This window comes from Canis lupus, chromosome 4, assembly GCF_011100685.1.
Source record: "Canis lupus familiaris isolate Mischka breed German Shepherd chromosome 4, alternate assembly UU_Cfam_GSD_1.0, whole genome shotgun sequence".
Classification (NCBI taxonomy): Eukaryota; Metazoa; Chordata; class Mammalia; order Carnivora; family Canidae; genus Canis; species Canis lupus.
The window spans coordinates 65,079,667-65,101,406 of record NC_049225.1 but is presented as its reverse complement, the minus strand read 5'-3'; the positions used below and the strand labels follow the sequence as shown (position 1 = coordinate 65,101,406).

The 21,740-nt window shown below is 35.2% G+C and overlaps 1 protein-coding gene across 7 annotated transcripts in view; it reads left to right on the top strand.

Annotated features, from left to right (window-relative positions):
• Nucleotides 1–21,740, top strand: part of PARP8 (poly(ADP-ribose) polymerase family member 8) — a 172,598-nt gene that overhangs the window by 102,219 nt on the left and 48,639 nt on the right. For all 7 annotated transcript variants that reach the window (XR_005358489.1, XR_005358488.1, XR_005358490.1 and 4 more), the window contains 4 exons: nucleotides 9,435–9,495; nucleotides 9,929–10,019; nucleotides 15,641–15,707; nucleotides 21,535–21,660. Coding sequence is in view for 4 of the 7 variants with exons in the window: in XM_038535141.1 (XP_038391069.1) it covers nucleotides 9,435–9,495; nucleotides 9,929–10,019; nucleotides 15,641–15,707; nucleotides 21,535–21,660 (345 nt within the window). In the remaining 3 variants the exon portion in view is untranslated. The remainder of the gene's footprint in view (nucleotides 1–9,434; nucleotides 9,496–9,928; nucleotides 10,020–15,640; nucleotides 15,708–21,534; nucleotides 21,661–21,740) is intronic.

Below are 21,740 nucleotides of genomic sequence, written 5' to 3'. Positions count from 1 at the left end.
TTGATACATGTGGTGTAAGAGTACATTGATGCATTGAAGAAATTTGTTATTTGGAGAGTTAGTTTAATAAAATATCAGTCTTAAGTAGCATCATAATCAATTCTTGTAATAGACTTGGCCAGTTGGGCCCATGCTGTTAATCATAATCGTGTGAACAATAAAAGTAAATAATGCATAACCATTGGTGTCCAGATCACATTGTGATATGATCTGACCCCCAAAAAAGAAAGGAAAAAAAAAAGGACATAAATTTGCAGAGTGTTTGTTTGAATGATAATGTAGTTTATCTTGCAGTTACTTCATACATAATTTGGTGACAAATTTAAAGACCATTATTTATCACTTTTAATTATTCAGAAGACCCCACTATCCTTCCTAACCATTGTCTTTCCTTTAATTTAAAAAAGAAACTCTTTCCTGCTACTATCTAGTTTTCCTCCATGAGTCAGATCTGATTATTTCACATCCTTTTTTCTTTGCCTGAAGGGCAGCCTCCCAAGGTGCCAGGGAATTCCAGAACCCTGTCTCAGACTGACCGCCTTATCCTCAGCCGTCTACACCCAAACCCCACCTGACCCTATACTCCAGATGTGCCGTGTTCCCTATTGGTTTTGGGCATTTGCACAAGTTGTTTTCTTACCAAGGAGTGCTTCATTCTCAACCCTGTTGCTGTCTTTCATTCGAGCCACAGTCCAAAGGCCAGCTTCTCCCTTAGCCTTCAGCCTTTGTTGAATCTCCAGTGCAGATTAGTTTTCTGCCCTTCCCACTCCCCTTATATTTGGCTTTAACCTCATTTAAACCTCATTCTTGGGATGCCTGGGTGGTGCAGCAGTTTGGCGCCTGCCTTTGGCCCAGGGCGCGATCCTGAAGACCTGGGATCGAATCCCACATCAGGCTCCCGGTGCATGGAGCCTGCTTCTCCCTCTGCCTATGTCTCTGCCTCTCTCTCTCTGTGTGACTATCATAAATAAATAAAAATTAAAAAAAAATAAACCTCATTCTTCTTTTTCTTTTTTTTTTAAGATTTTATTTATTTATTCATGAGAGTCAGAGAGAGAGGCAGAGACACAGGCAGAGGGAGAAGCAGGCTCCATGCAGGGAGCCCGACGTTGGACTCGATCCTGGGTCTCCAGGATCACACCCTGGGCTGAAGGCAGCGCTAAACCACTGAGCCACCAGGGCTGCCCTACTTCTCAACTTCTTATGTCTTGTCATTATTAGTTTACATCTCACCCTATAGACCCTAAATTCTGTGAATGCTGGGACAGTGTGCTTCGTTTGTTGTTTGCTTTACATTGTTTTGGTTTTGTATCATGCTTATATTTTGGTAATAATATAGCGCAGGAAACATATGAAATGTGGGCTGATGGACTCTTGATTGTTTTCATTGGCATCCATGGAAGATGTTTACATTATCTGGTTATTTCCTCTTCCATTGACGTATCCAGATTTTGAGAGAGCCAACTTAGAAGTTGGGAAGTACAACATAGCTATAGTTTATAATTGTCAACTGTTTCATTTTAACTTCAGAAACAAACTCACTCACACCTGCCACCTTAGTAATTGGGGTTGTATACACAGGTCCTGTCTCCCCCATTCTCTGGTAGGCTGCAATTGAGTGAGAGTGATTGGGATTATACTTGGAAAAGCAAATATTTGCAATTTTCAAGATTTTGGCAAATTAGCTGCAGGTATTTCTCAGTTGATCTCTGCAGTGGCTCCAGGGTAGAAAATACGGATATTCAATAAGTATTAGAATGAATAAATGAAGAAGGCAGTAGGGACTAAACCATAAGTGGTTCAAAATAATGATTAAGTTTTTAACTTGAGTCAAAATTTGCATGACTGCTTAAAACTTTGATCACAGTGATTTAATCCCCTCCCCCACTAAAAAAATAAGTCTGGGATGCAATTAATCATACAGTACAACATATAATCTTCTTTTCCTTTGAGATACCTGTTTTAGGGGATTACCTTAGCACATGTTGATTGCTTTTATAGTTAAGGATTTTTCTTAAATACATATTTCCATGCTAAGCTCTAATTACACTGTTTTTTTGTTTCTTCAAGAATTTATTACATACCAGTGATCATCTCTATCAGTATTTTCCATTATTAATAAAATTGATAATTTACCAATTCTTAAAATTAGATAAATATTTGAAATTTCATTCAAATGAAGTATCTAAAGTCATAAGTGGCTTGGATTTTTTTTCTCCTTCTCTATTTCACTTAGAAGTTTTGATTCAGTTTAAATCTTTATAAGCCATGTTCTTGCCTGCTCTAGAGTTTCTATAGCTACAGAGGATGTCTCTAGAATAAATAACCTCCCAGAGGCCTCATGGTATAAGGTATGAATCACACCAGGACTAGCCTGATTTACTTGGAAAATATACGAATGAACTTAATGCTTAGTATCAAATACTGAGGCTTGGGCCCATAGCAACAGGAGTAGTTAGGCATAAGGTCTTGGGATCTTCTTCCTTGCAAAGTTATAAGCCTGTTGAAAACAGACTGTTCTAATTAGCTGTTCTTTTGCTTAATTGAGGTTTATAAGAACTTAATGGAGTTTGAAGAACAAAAGTACCTCAATATGCATAATAGGCTATTTGGTGTCATTTTTTTTTATGTGACGTCTAAATGAGAAAGTCAGTTAACCACATCTAAGTTCTCTGTAAGAGATGAAAATAACTGGCAGTGCCTCACTTGTGATAAAACCTCTTAAAGTAGGTTGAAAGAGGATATAGAAACAGGAACTAATGACCAGTTTATTACTGAGGTAGGTAATTTCAGCTCTACATGGCCACATTATTCAAAAGCAGAATCCTGGCTGTATTGAACCATAGTTATAAACATTGATGACGGTTCCAATTCATAGGCTCTTATGTTGGAAGTGAGTTAGGTCTCTGGAGAAACATGATAAACCATCAGTTTGTCAGTCTGAATGAATATGTCTTGTCTTGAATCAAGATATGCAGCAAACTGAGGATATTTTATGTTTTTCATTATAAGTTTTCTCCCAGAATCATGTATTTAACAACAACAACAAAAAAATTTCACCAGTGTCATGCAAAAACAATATGAGGTTCATAGTTTTAGGAAGATATGGGGAATTACAAGTCACAAAAGATTCATTTGGTCGTGAATGAAATGATTCTGACAATTTGCTTGTGATGTTTCAAACTTCTAGCCTATGTGAAATAACCTTTGCTCTGTGATCATACCATCTTCTGTTTTAAAAGTTGAAGTTGTATGAGTAATATTCTAGTCTTTTTATTGTGACTAATGCTTAATGAAGGTTGGAAGATTGCATAATTATGACTCTTCTGTACTTTGATCACCTTTTGTAGATGGACAATTATAATAGGGCCTCTTTGGAGTTGATGTTCTGAAGGACAGGGCATACTGAAGAGTTTTTAAGGTTGAGGAAGTTATGCTACTATTTTCAGGCCCACAAACCTTGAGAGAGAGAGAAAGAGAGAGTGAGTGAGAAAGAGGAAGGAATGGAAGGAGAGAGAGAAAGAGAAAGGACAAGGGAGGGAAGGGAAAGGGGGAAAAGCCACAAAAGTCCGCATGGACCACTTTTCTGGATTTCTGTATTTTTGTTTGTAGTGACAGTAGGACCACTTCCAGATCTTCTGGCTCCTGTCCTCTGGCATATGGCAGCATTTTATTTCCCTGCCCCTTTTAATGTCATGAGTGGACACAGCTAATTTTGGCCAGTGAAATGTAAGTGTAAGTACTAGGACATGAGCTCCTGTTGCTGCTGGACTCCATCAGACTGGGTTCTTAGGGAACACAGTGAGTAGCATCTCCCCTCCCGCTCTTTGAGTCCTTAGTAAATATGTTGTGGTAGTGAGATATAGATCCTTTTATGTGTTAAACCACTGAGATTTGAAGAATTTTGTTAGTCCAACATAACTCAGCATCCATTGAAGTATGTCATTCATCAAAAAATCTGGAGCTAGATATTTGTAGTGCCCTTTCCCGCATATTGATTCTCCCACTCCTGCTTCTAGAGCCTACAGAAAAATGGTCTGACTCAAAACCAAGGGAAAGTGATGACAGGAAGCACATAGAAGAAACAAAAGGGAGACAGTTCTCCAAAAACACTGGCCCATAATCTAGATGAAAGCTTCAGAATGTCAGATCCCAGACAGTCACCCCTGTTCCCAGTGTCTGTTCTTTCTTCAAGCAAAACCCAGGATTTTTTCAACGGAGGGGAAGTTGTAGCGACCGTACCTCTTATACACTGTCATTTGATATGGGCTTCCTTTTTTATCTGGATCTCCTTTTTTAAATTCTTCTCAGTCCTGTTGCCTTTTCGAGAAACTTCAGAGCACTTTGGATACAGTGTTGCCAGTGCTTTAATCTACCAAGATTTCTTTCTGAATACTGAGTTTGCATAATTCTTGGCCCATTCACTAACATCTCTCCCACACTGAGCAAAAAACACACATTGAGTAGGCATGCAGAGATAGACAGGCAAGCTGTTGAGTTTCAGGTGTCATAGAAAGTGTCTGTTTCCTCACAAAATAGATTTCTTCTCAAAATATAACTGACCAGTCACTGAATACAAGAAATAACTAAGTAGCAATAATTTTATTTCCCTGTAACCTATGGTAGAGTTTCATGTATATGTCTGTATGTGTAATTTCCTTGACAGCTAATAAGAGAAGGCTAGGTATCTAAAAATATTTTTATAACCAGTACAGTCATTGCTGATTTTCATCAGGTAGTGTTATAAAACATCACAACAGTATAACAAATAAGCTGTAGTTTTATAGAGAAAGGAGGACCAGCAGAGATGGGTTAACATTTACTATACTGAGAGTATTGACGTTGTGTCTCATTAATGAGGATGTTATCTTGATTAATTCCATTAAAAAATAGGAGAAAAAAATTGCCAAGACTCCTAACACATAGTACCCTCAAAAATACATGTTCATAGAAAAATACATTTCATACATATGCTATTAAATGAACTAGGTCACGCATAAATATCCAAAATCAAATGACCAAATTTTAAGATATATTGATTCAAACAGTAGCTCAGATGTCTGGAAGAAAATTTGTCAGGCCGTCCTTTGTCAGTTCCAGGGTGTAACAACTACATCAGATCATTTCTATGTTGTTCCCCTTATCTTGAAAAAGTACTCAGGTTCAATTTGATGCAGTCTTTTCACAGTGAATAAATATAGTCAGTGCATGAAATTATTTTGAGTTATTATAAGCCCAATACAGCATTCAGGACACAATCAGATATCTGGCTTCACAATTCAAGTTGCATTCATATTTCAGGCTTTTGACTTGATTCTGCATTTGCTATTCATGAGATCCGGGGCAACTGAAAGTTATTCAGATATAGAAGCAATCCTGATGACTGGGTCGCTGCATCTGGACAAACTGTAATCACGCTTTGTAATCTCGCAGTGGGAAATGTGAAATTACTGGCATTATATAAAAAGAGCATCACAACGGAAATTGGTTTGCATATACGCAGCGCTGTTGTGAATTCTTTGAAGTGTGACATAAAAACAAAAAGTGTAACTATTTACAGATCTACACCTGCAGAATCCAGTTAATTACAAACCTTTAATGCCTCCCCTCCTTAAAATTTTGTATTTGTGTTCTTTGTGCTCTGCTGTGGTGGGTAGAGCACGTAAATCTTTATTTCCTTGTTGTTGTTGTTGTTGTTGTTGAAATAAATTGATAGTATTAGAAATTTGACACAAAAGTGTTGAAGAAATTATAAAGAATACCTTAAAATTCACATGTTAAAAGTTTTAAAAGAATACATGTCACTTTCTGATTGTAACTTTATGATAAATTCTGTTGAAGTAATCTGAGAAACTCTGAACAAAACAGCTGTGGGTAAGGTTCTTACTGATTTTTGTTGTCTCTGATTTCCTTCTCTCTGCCTCTGATTGCACCAAAGTCTTGCCATTTTAACTAAATCCAAACAAAAATTATTCTCCCTTGTGAAACTGGCAATGACCAGGTGGAAACGAGTGCTGGGTAATGATGGGGATATGGGAAGTGGTCACTGTGATAACCTGGCTGGTATGATAAGAAATGGTCATAACCTTTTAAAATGGTAATTGAATAACATATATTAAGACTCCCGAATATAATTATATTATTTATTTCATGCAGTAATTCTAGTAGAAATTATTCTATGAGAAGACAGATGCACATAGATTTTTTTATCCAGAGACCTTTTTATCAATATTTACAGTGTAAAAAGAATCAACAGCAACCTAATAATTGTATAATTGTTATATTATTAAATATTGATTATATTTATACAAGTAAAACCATTTAAATCTATGATTTTGAAGAATATTTAGTAATATAGAAAAATACTCATTTTAGAAGAAGTGAAAGAGCAGGACAAAAATTTTATATACCATATTTTCTTTATATATATACATATATATATATATACACACACACACGGAATGAAATATAAGCAAAGATAATTCTCTCTGAGTGATACAAGTTGCTTTTTGTGTTTTTTTCTGTTTCTGACATTTTATAAAATAAGCTTATATTACCTTTGTAATCAGAAAAAGTAGATATGTTTTTAGAAAACACATAACATTTTTTTGTAAAAAGAGTTTTACCCACAATCTATAGTTAATAAATAAGTACTTTAGAAAAAGCTTTTTTGGTTTTTCTATTTCTATTTTATTTAAAAAGAGCATTTCAGTTTCCATACATTTTTGGTACTCTGCTTGCTCCAAACAGTGTATTTTGGAACATATCCCTCGGGATAGTAAATATTTTTATATCAACTTCTTTAGTAATGGGTAAAAAAAAAATTTATTGTAGAAGTGTACTATAGTTTACTTAAGTATTTCCTTATTATTTAACATTCATTTCTGTCCCCAATTTCTGCACTCACCAACATCCTTCTACACAGAAGTCTACACGTATTTGTTACAATTTTCACCCCACTTAAATGTCTATTGAACATCATTAGTAATCAATCCTCATCATTACAATTAGTGGTTCTTTCTTTTAATTTGCCTAACACAAAAGATGTTTGACTTTTATATTTATGAATAATTTGCTGATGTTCAAGATCAAATTTGCTGATGTTCAAGATCAGCCAATTTTGATCACTGGGTCATGGGGACCATTTTTGAACAGCCTCTGAGATACAGATAGTGTTTGCTTTTTTAAAAGGGATTCAAGAAAAACAAAAACAGAGGAAGATGTGACAGAAACCAGAAAAGGCCTGAAAAGGATAAAATACTATCTTGACCTTTACAGGAAAATCTTGCTGACCCCTGCACCGGAGGCATAAAAAAGATGGTTTATTTGCCTGGTCCTTATTCTTGGCACAGTGTCTGTATAATTTCGTAAATAAATTGGCATATTCTTATATCTAAATTTGCATATCATATCATGTCTAAATTTGCATAAGGTTATAAGTGTTCTTACCCTTTATGAATAACACAGATGTTTTGAGACATGCAGTGTTTTTAAAAAATCAGTTCTTTGTGGATAATTTTTATTCCTGTTCTTCTTCATATAATCTAAGAATATTACCATCAAAGAATAAAAAGTACGATTTCATAAATAGTGAAGATTGGTCAGTGTTTTGATGCATGTATTTTTTAAAGTTTTTAAAAAAGATTTGTATCTATTCATTTGAGAGAAGGAAAGAGCACAAGCAGGGGGGAGGGGCAGAGGCAGAGGAAGAAGCAGACTCCCTGCTGAGCAGGGAGCCTGATGTAGGGCTCCATCTCAGGACCCTGGGATCATTACGACCTGAGCCAAAGGAAAACACTTAACCACCTGAGCCACACAGGTGCTCCTTTAAATTTTTAAAAAATTTTTAAAAGATTTTTATCTATTCAAGAGAGAGAGGAAGAGTGCATTAGAGGGGGGAGGGGCAGAGGGAGAGGGACAAGCAGACTTCCTCCTGAGCAGGGAGCCCTGTTTATATATATATTTTAAGGGGACTGTGGAAAAAAACACAAAGGCTGAGTTCTCTATTCTAACATGCTGCTTTTTGTGTTTCATAGACATTAAAACTCCAAAAACCCCTTCATTCCTTCATCAAATTACATAAAACAATTTAATCATCAAAGGTGGCTTTCTGAATCCTTTGCAATTGCCACAGTTTTGTATGATATAGCATTACTTGACTACGTAGCACACAGAAATTGTCTTTGAGGACTATGTGCCAGATACTGTCCTACACACAAGAAATTGAACAGGAGTTCAATGCCTGACTTCCCTACTGACTTATCGACTCTTTGGCATCCTATTACAATTCTCTAAACTTTAGTTTCCTCGTTTGCGAGTGAGGGTGGTAATAGTATCCTTGTCATAAGGCTCTGACGAGAACCTAATGAGACCATCCATTAATGTTTGACCTGGTTTCCTGCAAAATGGTAGTTAATTGTATGTTGAACCGATTAATCGCCTGCGTAAATAAATAGGATGTGTGTGTGTGTGTGTGTGTGTGTGTGTGTGTGTTTAAATCTTGACTGCTACAGAGTGATAATGAGTAAGTTACTTTATTACTCTGGGCTTCAGTGAATGCATATAAAAATTAAAGTGGTAGTGGTACCTATAGTAACTATGATTATGTGTGTGTAAAATTCTTAAAATAACTTCTGGCTCAGACTTAATGAATGTTGGCAGTTAACTTTTATCATTTCAGTTATCTCTATAATTGTATCCCTCACCGTGGATAGCATTTGTCAGTTCATAATTTTATAAAAATATAAAAAATATAGATATGTGTAAATAGAGAATATGGGAAAACTGTTGTTTTTGTATTCTTTCATTAACTTTTAAAAAGTATATTGGTTTATGACACCATCTGGGCTGGAGAAAAGTTGGTTTTTAGAATGTCTTCATGTGGCACATACTGTTGTGATTTGTTTTAATTTTGATATAACAGACTTTTAGAGCTGCCTATCAAAACACAATGACATTTAAGTGGCAGAGCACATGGATCCGGTTCAGAACCAGTAATGTTTACCATGGAAGGGAAGTCATGGGCACATCATTTTGACAGTGAATTATTTCCCCACCCCTTCCTCATGTTGGAAACTCCTTCTCTTGCCCTTTGAAAGCAGCTCTTCCTCTTCAGAGAGCGCAATGAAAACCAAGTGATCATATGAGAAGATGGTTGAATTTGCCACAGAGAACTGGGGATGTTTGAGACTATGAAGTAAACAATTCTTGAATTTATGTATGCAAATGCATGTATATAAAAATAGATGTCTAGATGATAAAAAAGTCACAGAAGATGAAAATCCACTACATGGGGTTAGTTAATTCAAGTCACCAGTCACTTCTGAGCTCTGTAGAGGTCAGGGATAAGAGTTAGTAATTGAATCTTTGACTTAAACTAGCACACATTATCTTTTAAGGAAAATGGAAAAATAAGTGTTAATCTTTGCTTTCAGGGAATATGGAGCCATTGATGATGTAGATATTGATCTGCATATTGATGTTAGCTTTCTGGATGTAAGTATCAATTTACACAATGTGATTGGTACATTCAAAAACATTTATTTTTATTGTTGGAAAAAATTAAATATTTGTTTCTTTTATGTTATTAGTAACATACTGATTTTGTTACATTGATTAGAAATGCTATGGTTGAAGAAACAAATTTTATATATGTATTTTTACATTGGTTCTTTTAATATATTTTGAAGTTTATGGGCTCTTATTATAGTACTTCGTTATTTCTTAAATTTTCACTTTAATTTTCCTATGTAGAAGGCAAAAACTGAGAATGCTTTGACATTCTTTTCCAAACCAATAGATCTTGAGGTAATTTTTGTGAGCCTTATTGATTTATGTATTTCTTTAAAATAAATTTAGAATTTTTTTCATTTTGGAAAAAAAGTCAAGAATGCTAAAAGATGGCTCATCTTTTAATATATTTGCACAGGAGGAGATTGCTGTGGCTTGGGAAGTGATTCGAACAGAACCTATAATTGTCCGACTACACTGCTCACTAACACAGTATTTAAATGGCCCAGGTTAGTTTTATTTCTGTTTGTTATTTTGAATATGAATTAATTGTGCATTGTGCATTAAACAAAATGTTCATTTGGTAATTCTGAGCATAATTGCAGCTATCTTGATAATGGTATTTAAATATACTGGCATCCTTACAAAGATGGTTTATTGTCAATATAACTTAGGGAAACAGAAACCTACAGGATTAGATTGTATAGATTTCAGAAGTTGACAAGTTGATGTGAAACAAGCAGAATAAAACCTACAAGAGAACTTTGCATATAGTAGAAGCTCAGCAAGTATCTTTTGGGTTACCCTTAGATTTAATTATTTATGTCTCTGATTCTGAGATTTAATTTTAATGTTTACTTCTCCCTCCTTTGATTACTGATGAATTTAGCCTAACTATAAATATAACATAGTTATATTTTTGAAAATGGAGATCTTCGTAATATTTTCGTTTTCCACCATCTTAAAGGATGATTTTACTATATCTCAAGTGATAACTATTTACAACAAAGTACGCTCTTATTTAATCTTCCCAAGACTTACTGGATTAAGATATTTTCCCCTACCAAATACACATGTACATGCTTGTGCACATGCGCACACATACATCCCCCAGCCCCCCCCCCACAAACTGTATCTACTCATGTTGCTCTAGCTATATACTTCTAAATAACAAACCACCCCAAAACTTAGTGGCTTAAAACAACCTACCATCTCTCACTATTCTTTGAGCTCAACTGAGTTCTTGCTTGGAGTTCTTGCCATGCCTTTGAAGTCAGATGGTAGGTGGAGCTTATGTTTTTTAAAGCCGCTACTAGGCTGGATGCTCATGATGCTGGACTTTGAGATATCTCACAGTTGATGTATATGCCATCTTGGAGCTCAGCTGCAGCCTCTTGACTTGAGTGTTGACTTTACACATGGCTTCTTCATGTGGTTCAGGCTTCTTGTAGCATGGTGACTGAGGGCTGAAGGCAAGCGTTCCAAGAGACAGGCTGTGGATGCCATCTGGAAAACGGCCCAGTGAATCTTCCATAGTATTGTATTGTTCAAAGTGGTTGAAAAACCCACCCAGAATCAAGAGATGTAGACATAGATAACACCTCTTGAAGTCATAGCTATCTTCACACATTCTTTGTGCTCTATAGAGCTCTCTGTACTCTGATTTTAGTATGTTTTTCTTTATAGGCATATTAAGGAAGTTACATCGACTATTAGTTTTTACACAAGAAATATTCCTGACCTTCCAAGTTTATGAAATACATAGGAAAATCTCTCATTTTGAAAAAGTTTCCATTGAGTCACCTCTTTTCTATTTTTGTAGAATGATTTCTACTTAAATAATCAACTCTTAACATAAACAACATGATATGACTTAATGCCAGGCAAAGACAACTAAATTTTTATTGTGATTATTTCAAATGGATAGAAATGTAATGGAGAAGAAAAAGAATTACTCATAATCCCTCTATAGTGAGAAACCTATAATAGTTTAGTGTTTCTCTTTTCTGTGCACACATGGCTCATTTTCATAAAGTTGACATTGAATTGTATAGTTATGCACCATAATATTATGTCATGAGACTGTCGTTAAGTCATTAAATATTCTAGAATGGAATAATTTGTAATATCTGCACAATATTTCAGGTTTTAGGTATATATTTTTGCTCCTTCCCCAGATACTCTGCTGTATGGCTAATTTTTTTTCTTTCCTTAGAGATTTGATACGTGATCATTCAATTTTATTCTGTTAGTGGTTAAAAGAAAAAGCAGCTCTTATGTCTGGACTTTCTTTTTAATTATCAGGGTTAGGGGCAAAATTGGGTCAATTCATCTCTACTTACTCCACTCCATCTGTGTGAGATGAGAATGTGGCATGCTTTTATGTAATCTTATGACTGTTACTCATTTTTTAAATATAATTTCGAATTTTAGGCAGAAATTTTCCTTCTCAGTGTCTCTTTAAAGATTTGTTATATTTGCATGGTTTTATAAATGTTCTAACAACTGTATTCTAATTCATGTTTATTTGATTTTATTGTTCACCTTCTTTGATGTTAAAACTTACCCATAATTTAGTTCTTCTGTTTTCATTTCTATTAGTTCATTTGCCTATTTAATAGTTTATAACCCAAAGAAACATGAGGATTATGGTTCTTTTTTTCCATACATAAGAGTGACTATTTTGTGAATGAGATAAATTTGACCAAGTGTAAGTAAGTTTATGGAATCATAATAGTTCCCCCACAAAAAGGTAAAAATACTTTGGAGACTTCTGCTAGTTTGTGTCTGAAGTGTTTTAATTTTGTTCATTTGTAAAACATCTATTTTGGTGTTGCTTATGTTTTGTTATGTATATTTATTGGGCTGGTTTTTCCTCCTTTTCCTTGATATTATCTTCCACGTATTTATTTTCGATTGGTACACTTCAGTCTTCATTTACTTCAAGCAAGTTTTATGACTAATCCAAGGTTTAGACTGACCTAGTTAACAATTATTTTTGAAAGCATTCATTGCTAGGTTTTTTTTTTTTTTTTTTTTTTTTTTTTAATTTTTTTTTTTTCCATTGCTAGGTTTTTGAAATATATGATTAATACTTATTTGAGCTGTAATATTTGGCCGGGACTAATCTGACAAAATATCTATAAGTGAACAGGAATGATAAGAATTAAAGAAATGTACCTCCTTATCCACTTTAATATAGAAGATAGGGATTATTTTCATTGTACATGAAGAAATACACTTTAAATAAAAAGACATGATAATTCTTATGTATTTTTTTTTTCAGAATTGCTGGTGTATAAGTCTAGTTTCTGATCTGAAGGGCAAGGCTGCTTTTAGTTTAAAGTGACAACCAACCAACATTATTAAACATGTTTTTATGTGCACATCATCTCATCATTGGTACCTCTGCATGTACATGGCCAGTGTTAGAATCATTTCCACATATCTTAAACAGCCCTCACTGACTGCCTTCCCAACCTACTTTATATGAAAGACAAGGAAAAATTGAATAACTTTCACCTTTTTTAAAATATGAAAATATTTCTCTAGTGCATTCTGTCAAGTTCTTCCTTGTTCTCTTGTCCCTAAAAATGAAAACTTGTAGGGAGTTATGTGGTTATTTTAAGGTAACTTTTAAATAGATTTAGGAAGAACAGACATTTTTATATTCACTTTTCCTTTAAAGGAAAATTTGTTCATTGCTTTTAGTTATATTGATCAGTACAGTTCTATGTTTTTTTCTGCCTTAGGTCAGTAATTTTAGCTAAATTTATTCATGAGTACTTGTTTGCTATTTGTTTGTTAATGGGACTTTTGTATTTCAGTTTAGGATTTTTGTATTCCAGTTTATTTTCTAACTGATTATTATTTATCAGAAAGCTATTACTTTAAAAAAATTATAAGAATTGGAGTGACTGAGTGGCTCAGTTGGTTAAGCATTCAACTCTTGATTTCAGCTCAGGTCATGATCGCAGGGTGGTGAGATTAAGCCACACGTTGGGCTCTGCACTGAGTATGGAGTCTGCTTGAGATTCTCTCTCTCCTCCCCCTCCCCCCAAAAATTATAAAAATTAATCTAAAACATTTCTAGATTTACGGAAAAATTGCTGTACACTCTGCTTCCAGTTTCATTGATTATTAACATTTTCTGTATACATTTAATGCAGCTAATAGTAATAATTGCATTAATTTAATAGCAATATATGTTCTTTCACTTGAATCTTGGAACAGTTTTGGAACATCTTGTTACCTCTTTCGGTATATTCTAAAATTTGGGTCATCCAGATTTTATACTACTAGTTGAGTCAGTGTTTGTAACTTAAGTTTACCTAGGAGATTTATTATTTTAGTAAAATATTGACATTTATTTTCTAGTCATTCATAGTATAAATAAGTTTTATCTTTGCATCATTAATTTGTAGGAATGATTTGTATATTCTGGGTAAACATGCATCATTAATTTGTAGGAATACTATATATATATCCTGGGTAAACATTTGTGTCTATTATCTCTTTCTCTGTGCATTTATACATTTATTTCCAGTGACAGTTTCAGTTTTTCTAGTGCATTTTGGAATTTTCTGCATTTTTTTTAAACCAGATCCCTTTTGTTTCTCTGCCTCCATCTCCCCTGTCACTTTTTCCATCTGCCTGAGAAGGGATTGTGTCTTCTTCAGTCTTTAAAGAGAGAGCACAGCATGTTCCAATGTTGTCATCTTTTTCTTAAAAAAATAATTCTGCCGAATTTTCAAGATGTTAGGATTCTTTATTTGTTTTTTAATTTCTGTAGCCTGGGTTTGGGACAAGTAGGATTTGAGCAGTGTCCACTCTGTTCCTCAGTCTGTATATAAGGATTAGAATGCTTTTGGAAAAGGAACCGATTGATGATACTAACACCAATTTTCTTTGATCAGTGGAGTATTTGTGTCCCAGAGTAATGGCCAACACAGGAGGTGAGGAATTTGGGGATACCAATTTGGTTTCCATTGTGGAGCATGTGTGGTCTGAGAATGTCCTATTAGCAAGACAGTTCACCATCTCCATAGGTCCAGACGACAGTATCTCTTTCCAATTTCTTTACTAAGTTCCTGAGTGATTTTCCTACTTCTACCCTTGTTTTTCATAGAGATCCCAAGGTCCTTCTCAGATTTCGTCTCCTAAAATGATAATTTGCTCACTCCTCCGTAGCTCCACGGATCTCCTTACTGTTCGTAGAATACTGAAGCACTTTTTTTCCTCAGCGGCTGTGCCCTCCTGGTTTCCTCTGATAGGACACTTTTCTTCCTGCCATACTATCTAGTGCTGGAACCTACTATGCCCATGTACCCTTTACTCCAAGACCCTTTCCCTTTATTTTTCTCCAGAACCTTTACCACCATGTGGCATTTTGTATCTGTCTAGTTTTTGTTTGTATTTTCCACTGGACCAAGGCTTTATGATAACAAGAATATTTGTGTGTGTGTGTGTGTGTGTGTGTGTGTGTGTATTTGCCATTCTATCTATTGTAGCTGGCACGGTGGACACTCAGAAGGATATTCTTTAATAACCCTGTGAATAATGAATGATGAGTGACCTTTTTTGAGAGATTATTAAATTCATAAACATCATAGTTATTAGCTTACAGAAATGCATATATCTGGTAAAACTACATGACATCAGGCTACCCAGTGAAAGGTAAGTCTGTTATACCTCATCATCCATTGTTTAATTGCAAAAGAAGAAAAAGGTGCATGTTTATTTAAACATTTCTTTCTTTCACTTGAAGAATCCTGTACAAACTGTCCTACACAGTGCTATTTACACTTACATATTTTTTGGCAATTCTTTATTTTACATACTATATATTTATGTACACATATATTATACATTAGTGTATGATATACAATGACCAAGAATGATCTCCAAATCCATATATATTATGCATAAATAGCAATGTATAGGACTGTATGTACACTGTTTTTAAGTATGAATATGTGTATAAATATAATCTTATGTATTATATAGCATAAATGTATAATTATGTATATGTACATATTAGAGTGTATCATTTATAATACTTTTCATTCTTTTTCTTGGCTATGGTTAAGTTTCAGCTCAACATTTTAACTCATTATATTTTCCTTTGCAGTGCCCACTGTTGATGTCTTTCAGATTTCTACAAAAGAGCGATTTGGATTGGGACATCAGCTAAAAAAGTAAGTTTCCCAAGAATAAAAAATAAACTTCTATTAAAGAGAATGGATTTATTGCTTTGCTCACTTCCCTCCCCCATTCTTGTTCAATAAGAGCTTTTAAAGTGAGTGCCTCAGGAGAGGAACTCATGCGATGCCAAGAGCTGCATCAGTAATTTAGCTGGCAGAGTTCACATCTAGACCAGGCTGCATTCTTTTTATTTGCCTGCCCGGATCCACTCTCCTCCTTCCAAAACTCTGCCCTCACCTGTGGAGCTGATATGGTGGGTATAGCTTCTAACGTGTCACTGTGTCTCGTGTGACCAACAGAGGAGGAAGCAGTGTTAAGAAGGGAGTATTTATTGTCTTTGGCTTCCACCCTAAGAGGTCACCTTGAGTTAACTAGTTCTTCAACTGAAGCTCTCTTTTCTGCTCTAGGCCACAGCATTTGCAGGACTCTCTCTCTTACTGGGCTCCATTACGGTTTCCCTCTGCTTGTCCCTTGGAGCCTAGACATGGTAACAGTTAGCAGCCATTGGCCCTGGGCAACTGCACTGTGCTTAGCTTCTATACCTACACTCTTCAAACAATCAATTCTTTTTTAAAAATAAACCCTTTATTTCCTTGTTAGATCTTGACTAATTCAATGGATGGGTTTATATTTTATAAACATAAAATTACTACCGTGGTCAAAATGACTTTTAAAACATAGTAGCAGGGCGCCTGGGTGGCTCTGCCAGTTAAGTATCTGCTTTCAGATCAGGTCATGATCTTGGGGTCCTGGGATTGAGCCCCACGTCAGGCTCCCCTGCTTAGCGGTGAATCTACTTCTCCCTATCCCTTTGCCCCTTCCCCCTGCTTGTGCACTTTCTCTCTTTCTTGCTCGTTCTCTCTCAAATAAATAAAATCTTTAAAAACAAACAAACATAAATAAAAACAAATAAAACATAGTGTATAGTCAAAATATAAGTTTAATAAATCCCATGCTATATATCAGCTATAAGAATTTGTATTACTGGAGAATACCTGAAGGGTTATTTATTCTTCTGAATATGCAAATTTTATTTCAACTTAAATTTTTCTCTTTTTTTGATTTTTTTTAAATTTATTTATTCATGAAAGAGAGAGAGAGGGAGAGGCAGAGACACAGGCAGAGGGAGAAGCAGGCTTCATGCAGGGAGCCCGACATGGGACTCCATCCCAGGTCCCCAGGATCAGGCCCTGGGCTGAAGGCGGCGCTAAACCACAGAGCCACTCGGGCTGCCCTTAACTTAAATTTTTCAAGACAGATCATTAGATTATTGTATATTTAAACACATGATTTGCACCCACCATGATGATGGAGTTCATGTGTTCACCTGTATTTTAATGAATTTTAATTAGGTATCAGACATTAGCCTTTATTGAGCAATGTTCTAAGAGAAAGTACTTTGAAACTTTTTTATTTCATTTACTAAATAGGGGATTTATTATGATCATTTTACCTGAGATTATGGATACAGGTGGAAGCTTATGTGTGTTATTAAGGGTTACATATTATGGAGCTCTAGAATTGTCTTGAAGTTTTTATGATTTGACATTGCTCAACTGTGAGTTATGTGTGGATCACATTTGAAAGAAAATTAAGATAAAAGAGTATTCTTGCAAATTCTCAGTGTTGGGTTTAAATGTGAACATAAAAAATTAGATAATAAGCCCTTAATGTTTCAAATTGCACATCTGTAGAACTAAATTCAATTTATAACATATATTTAGTACATTATAGAATGCAGTGTTATTTCTTGATAAGGACTCAAAAGAGAAATTTTCTCAGTTTTCTGTACTAGGATTAGGTGTGCTTTTCCAGTGGAATTGGTTTTGTTTTTTAAAATTGGATTTTGTTTTCTGTGTCAAGCTAGTATCTTGCACATCTTGGAGCTAAGTATAGAGTCTGCCTCTGTTATGCCATCCAAGTTGGTTACCACCATTCATTGGCACATTCCCCCTCCTATGTAGTTTTTTCCCCCTCACCCAATTTTCTTCTTTGTTTTTAATTTTTTTAATTTAATGATTTTATTTTTTTTAAGAGAAGTTTTAGGTTCACAGCAAAACTGATACAAGATACAGAGATTTTCCATATATCTCCTCGCCTTCTTATTATCAATATCTCTTACTAGAATGGTACATTTGTTGGAGTTGATGAATATGTATTGATACTAAACTATCATCCACAGTCCATAGTTTTACTTTATGTACTTCTGTTAGCCACTTAACAAAATTATGTCATGAAAGTTAAATGAGGTTGATTCCAGCAAGACAAGAATTACAAAACAGAAATCTTGAAATATATAACTTTCTGCCCTTTAATGTTGTCTGAGCCTATTGTTTGGGCTTTGGAAAAAAAAAATGATGTGTATAATTCCAACTCTGAGAAATTAAGGAAAGCTATGTTCTATATTCATTGTTTAATCACTTTGGATATATAACATTTTGTTAATATTTCCATCTAAATGTTTAACATTTTAAAAAGGTTAATTACTTCTATGGATAAATTTTAGTTCTATGGCCAGTTTAGTATATGCACTAGAACTTTTTCTTAATGATTCCCGATAAATTTTAATCTAATTTGCTTTTCCTTAATTATAAATAACTGGGCTTGCCTGTGATCCCTGCTAGTCTAAAATTACATGATTTCCAAAAATCTGATCTCATCTTCATAGTAAGTCATAAGAAGAAACTTGAAATATAAAGAGATTATTTTCAAGAAACATATGGCAAGTTAGGAAGTCCGACTCAGAATCTAGGTTCTTTGTTATTATTGCTCTCGTTTGTTTTCAGCAATAAGAAACACTCATTAAACTTTTTCCATGATTCTTTATCTGGTGTGTTTCCAGCAAGTAGATGGGTTTAATGACGATTACAGTAGCCTTTTTTCCTCTTCTTTTATTATCAGCCAGTGGCAAATGTAGTACTCTTCGGAGTGCCAGCATAATAGAAACACCAGTGTGAACACTAAAATCTCTTGGTGGCCCTCTGCTATTAAGAGGTGGTCATTACACCACATGTATATTTCACATTACTATGGACATTAAACACAACATTAGCTTTCTTTTTTTTTTTTTTTATTTTATTTATGATAGTCATACAGAGAGAGAGAGAGAGAGGCAGAGACATAGGCAGAGGGAGAAGCAGGCTCCATGCACCGGGAGCCTGACGTGGGATTCGATCCTGGGTCTCCAGGATCGCGCCCTGGGCCAAAGGCAGGCGCCAAACAGCTGCGCCACCCAGGGATCCCCAACATTAGCTTTCTTACAGGACAGTTAACTCCTGCTTTTTGAATTCAAGAACATCTAGGGATCTGAGTGTCCCAAGTTTAAGAATTACTGGTTTTAGCTGCTGAGATTACATTGTGGAACGCTAATGCAATATGAAAGTTAGAACAGCTTTAGTTATTGACTCGTTATTGTTTTGTCCCAATTAGTCTATCAAGAATTAGAAAAGCACTTGTTAGGTTTCTTAGGGAATGGTGCACAGGAATGGCAGTTTTTCATAGGAGGAAAAGAATCTGAATGTACGTAGTGGAAAGGGTTAGTGGTGTTACAGGGTGTTTAGTGGGATTTCAGGTTACATACGGGGAAAAACAAAGTAATATTACTATTACATTTAAATTTTGCTGAGATCTTGGGTGAAAAAAATCTTCAAATATAAAGCATTAAATAAAAAATAAAAAATTTCCATTGGCCTGAGCTTGAAGTCGAATTTACTGCAAATTTGGAATCCTGCATCATTGGCTTCAGTTTTATCTCCTTCTTCCTCTCCATTTGTAGCTAAAAAGGTCCCAAAATATTCTATGAATGTTTCTTCTGAACTCATCTAAGCTCGATGACTAAAGGTCAGAATAGTAAGGCTGAGGTTGTACTTTTTGGTAATTTGAGTTAATTTGATAGAACCTGAATAGTCTTGAGAATAGTGCTTAGTGCTAAGAGTCCCACCTTTCCCTTTTGAGCAGCATAGGTTAACATAGGTCAGTCTAGACTGCACAGCATAGGTGTTGCAGTTTTTCCACCAGGCTAAATTGGGAAGATTTCAATCTTTAACCTTATTTGTGTGAAATAATGGCTCCTGCTCTCTGTATTGAGAGTTAAAAGAGAAAAAAAATTGTTCTATAAATTACTCCTTGGCATATTATAAAAGGTAAATATTGATAATTTTTTTTTTCTCCCAAAGCAATCTGTGTTAGAAATAACTGAGAAGGGCAGCCCCCGTGGGTTAGCAGGTTAGCGCCACCTTCAGCCCAGGGTGTGATCCTGGAGACCCAGGATCAAGTCCCATGTCGGGCTCCCTACATGGAGCCTGCTTCTCCCTCTGCCTGGGTCTGTGCCTCTCTCTCTGTGTGTGTCTCTCACACACATATTTATTTATAAATAAATAAATAAAATCTTACAAAAAAAGAGGAATAACTGAGAAGAGCATAAAAAGCAGGCAAAGCTGAATTAACTTTTGAAAGAAAATCAGAATGTTTAATTTATTGTATAAATAATGTTTAATTGTAAAATTTCACATCTACTTTAATATCAGCCTTAACAGACCCTCTGCCATTGTCACTTTAAAGATGAGATACCTAGAAGTTGTCGCAATCTGGGACCTTTCTCAGAAAACAATGCCATATATTCAAGTCCACAGCTGATGTTCCAGAATTCTTTGCCATAAAATAGTGATGTGCAGTGGTCTTAACTTAGAAAATACTGAGATCAGAAGTTACCAAATTCCTGCTTTATGATAGTAAACTAAAAGTTTTTAGAGACATACACATTTGTATTTTTTTGTTTTTTTGAGATTTATTTATTATTTTATAGAGAAACAGGGTGTGCGTGTGTGCACAAAAGGTTGGGGCGGGGCCTAGGGAGAAGGAAAGAGAGAGAGAGAATCTCAAGCCGACTCTGCACTGCCACAACCAGCTGGATTTCATGACCCTGAGATCATGACCTGAGCTGAAACCAAGAGTTGGTCACTTTAGTGACTGAGCCACCCAGCCGCCAACATAGCCGACACAGATATTTTTAAGAAACCAATGTATTTAAAAGTGAATGGGCTGTGCTGAGAAAGAAAATTTGCTGATTTCATATTTCTCCATAGAGTCAGTTTTACATGGTTTGTTTTTACTTAATGATTTCACTTTCATTTTATTTCCCTTTTCATGAAGAAAACTGCATATGCAAATCAAGTGAAAAGAAATTGACTTTAATTGTATCTTAATAGATAAAATCATAATTACTATCAAACATTTTATTCAAAACTGTTTCTGGCACCAACAAAATAATTCACAATGTCCTTTCAGCTAAAGAGCTTTGGCTAAAGTTGTTGATCCTAAAGGCTGCCCTTCTAAATCTCCTTATATCCTATAATATATAATTTTTTTTGAGATTTTTATTTTTTTATTTGTTTGAGAGAGAGTAAGCACAAGCATGAGTGGGAGGAAGGGGCAGAGGGAGAGGGAGAAGCAGACAACTCACTGAGCAGGGAGCCCAACATGGGGCCAGATCCCAGACCCCGAGACCATGACCTGAGCGGAAAGCAAATGCTTAACCATCTGAGCCACCCAGGTGCCCCCATTTTTTCAATTCTTTTATCACTTGTGTTATTAATCCTATCACAGAAATTAATGAGTTATTAACCAAAATGCAGTAAAGTCATAGAAATTTTCTGCATGGTGCTTTCCTACATGTGGAAACATCTCGTATGACTCTCAATTAGAATCTCTCCAATTACTGTGCATTTATTTTCCTTTGATAAATACATTCCCCCTATAGTAGAGAAATCTCATATTACATTATCTTGGAACTGTGATGACAGACTTACTTTGGATTGACAGGATCATGCAGACATTTGTTACCCAGCAGTGGAAACAGAGCAAAGAAAAATCCAATTGTCTGCACAATAAGAAGCTGTCAGAGAAGAAGGTGAAATCTCCCCTGCATTTATTTTCTACCTTGCGCAGGTGGGTAGTAGATGACTTCATTGTCTTTTCTCGATTCTTTGGTACTTCGGAGCATTCTTCCTATAGTCGTGGCATCCATT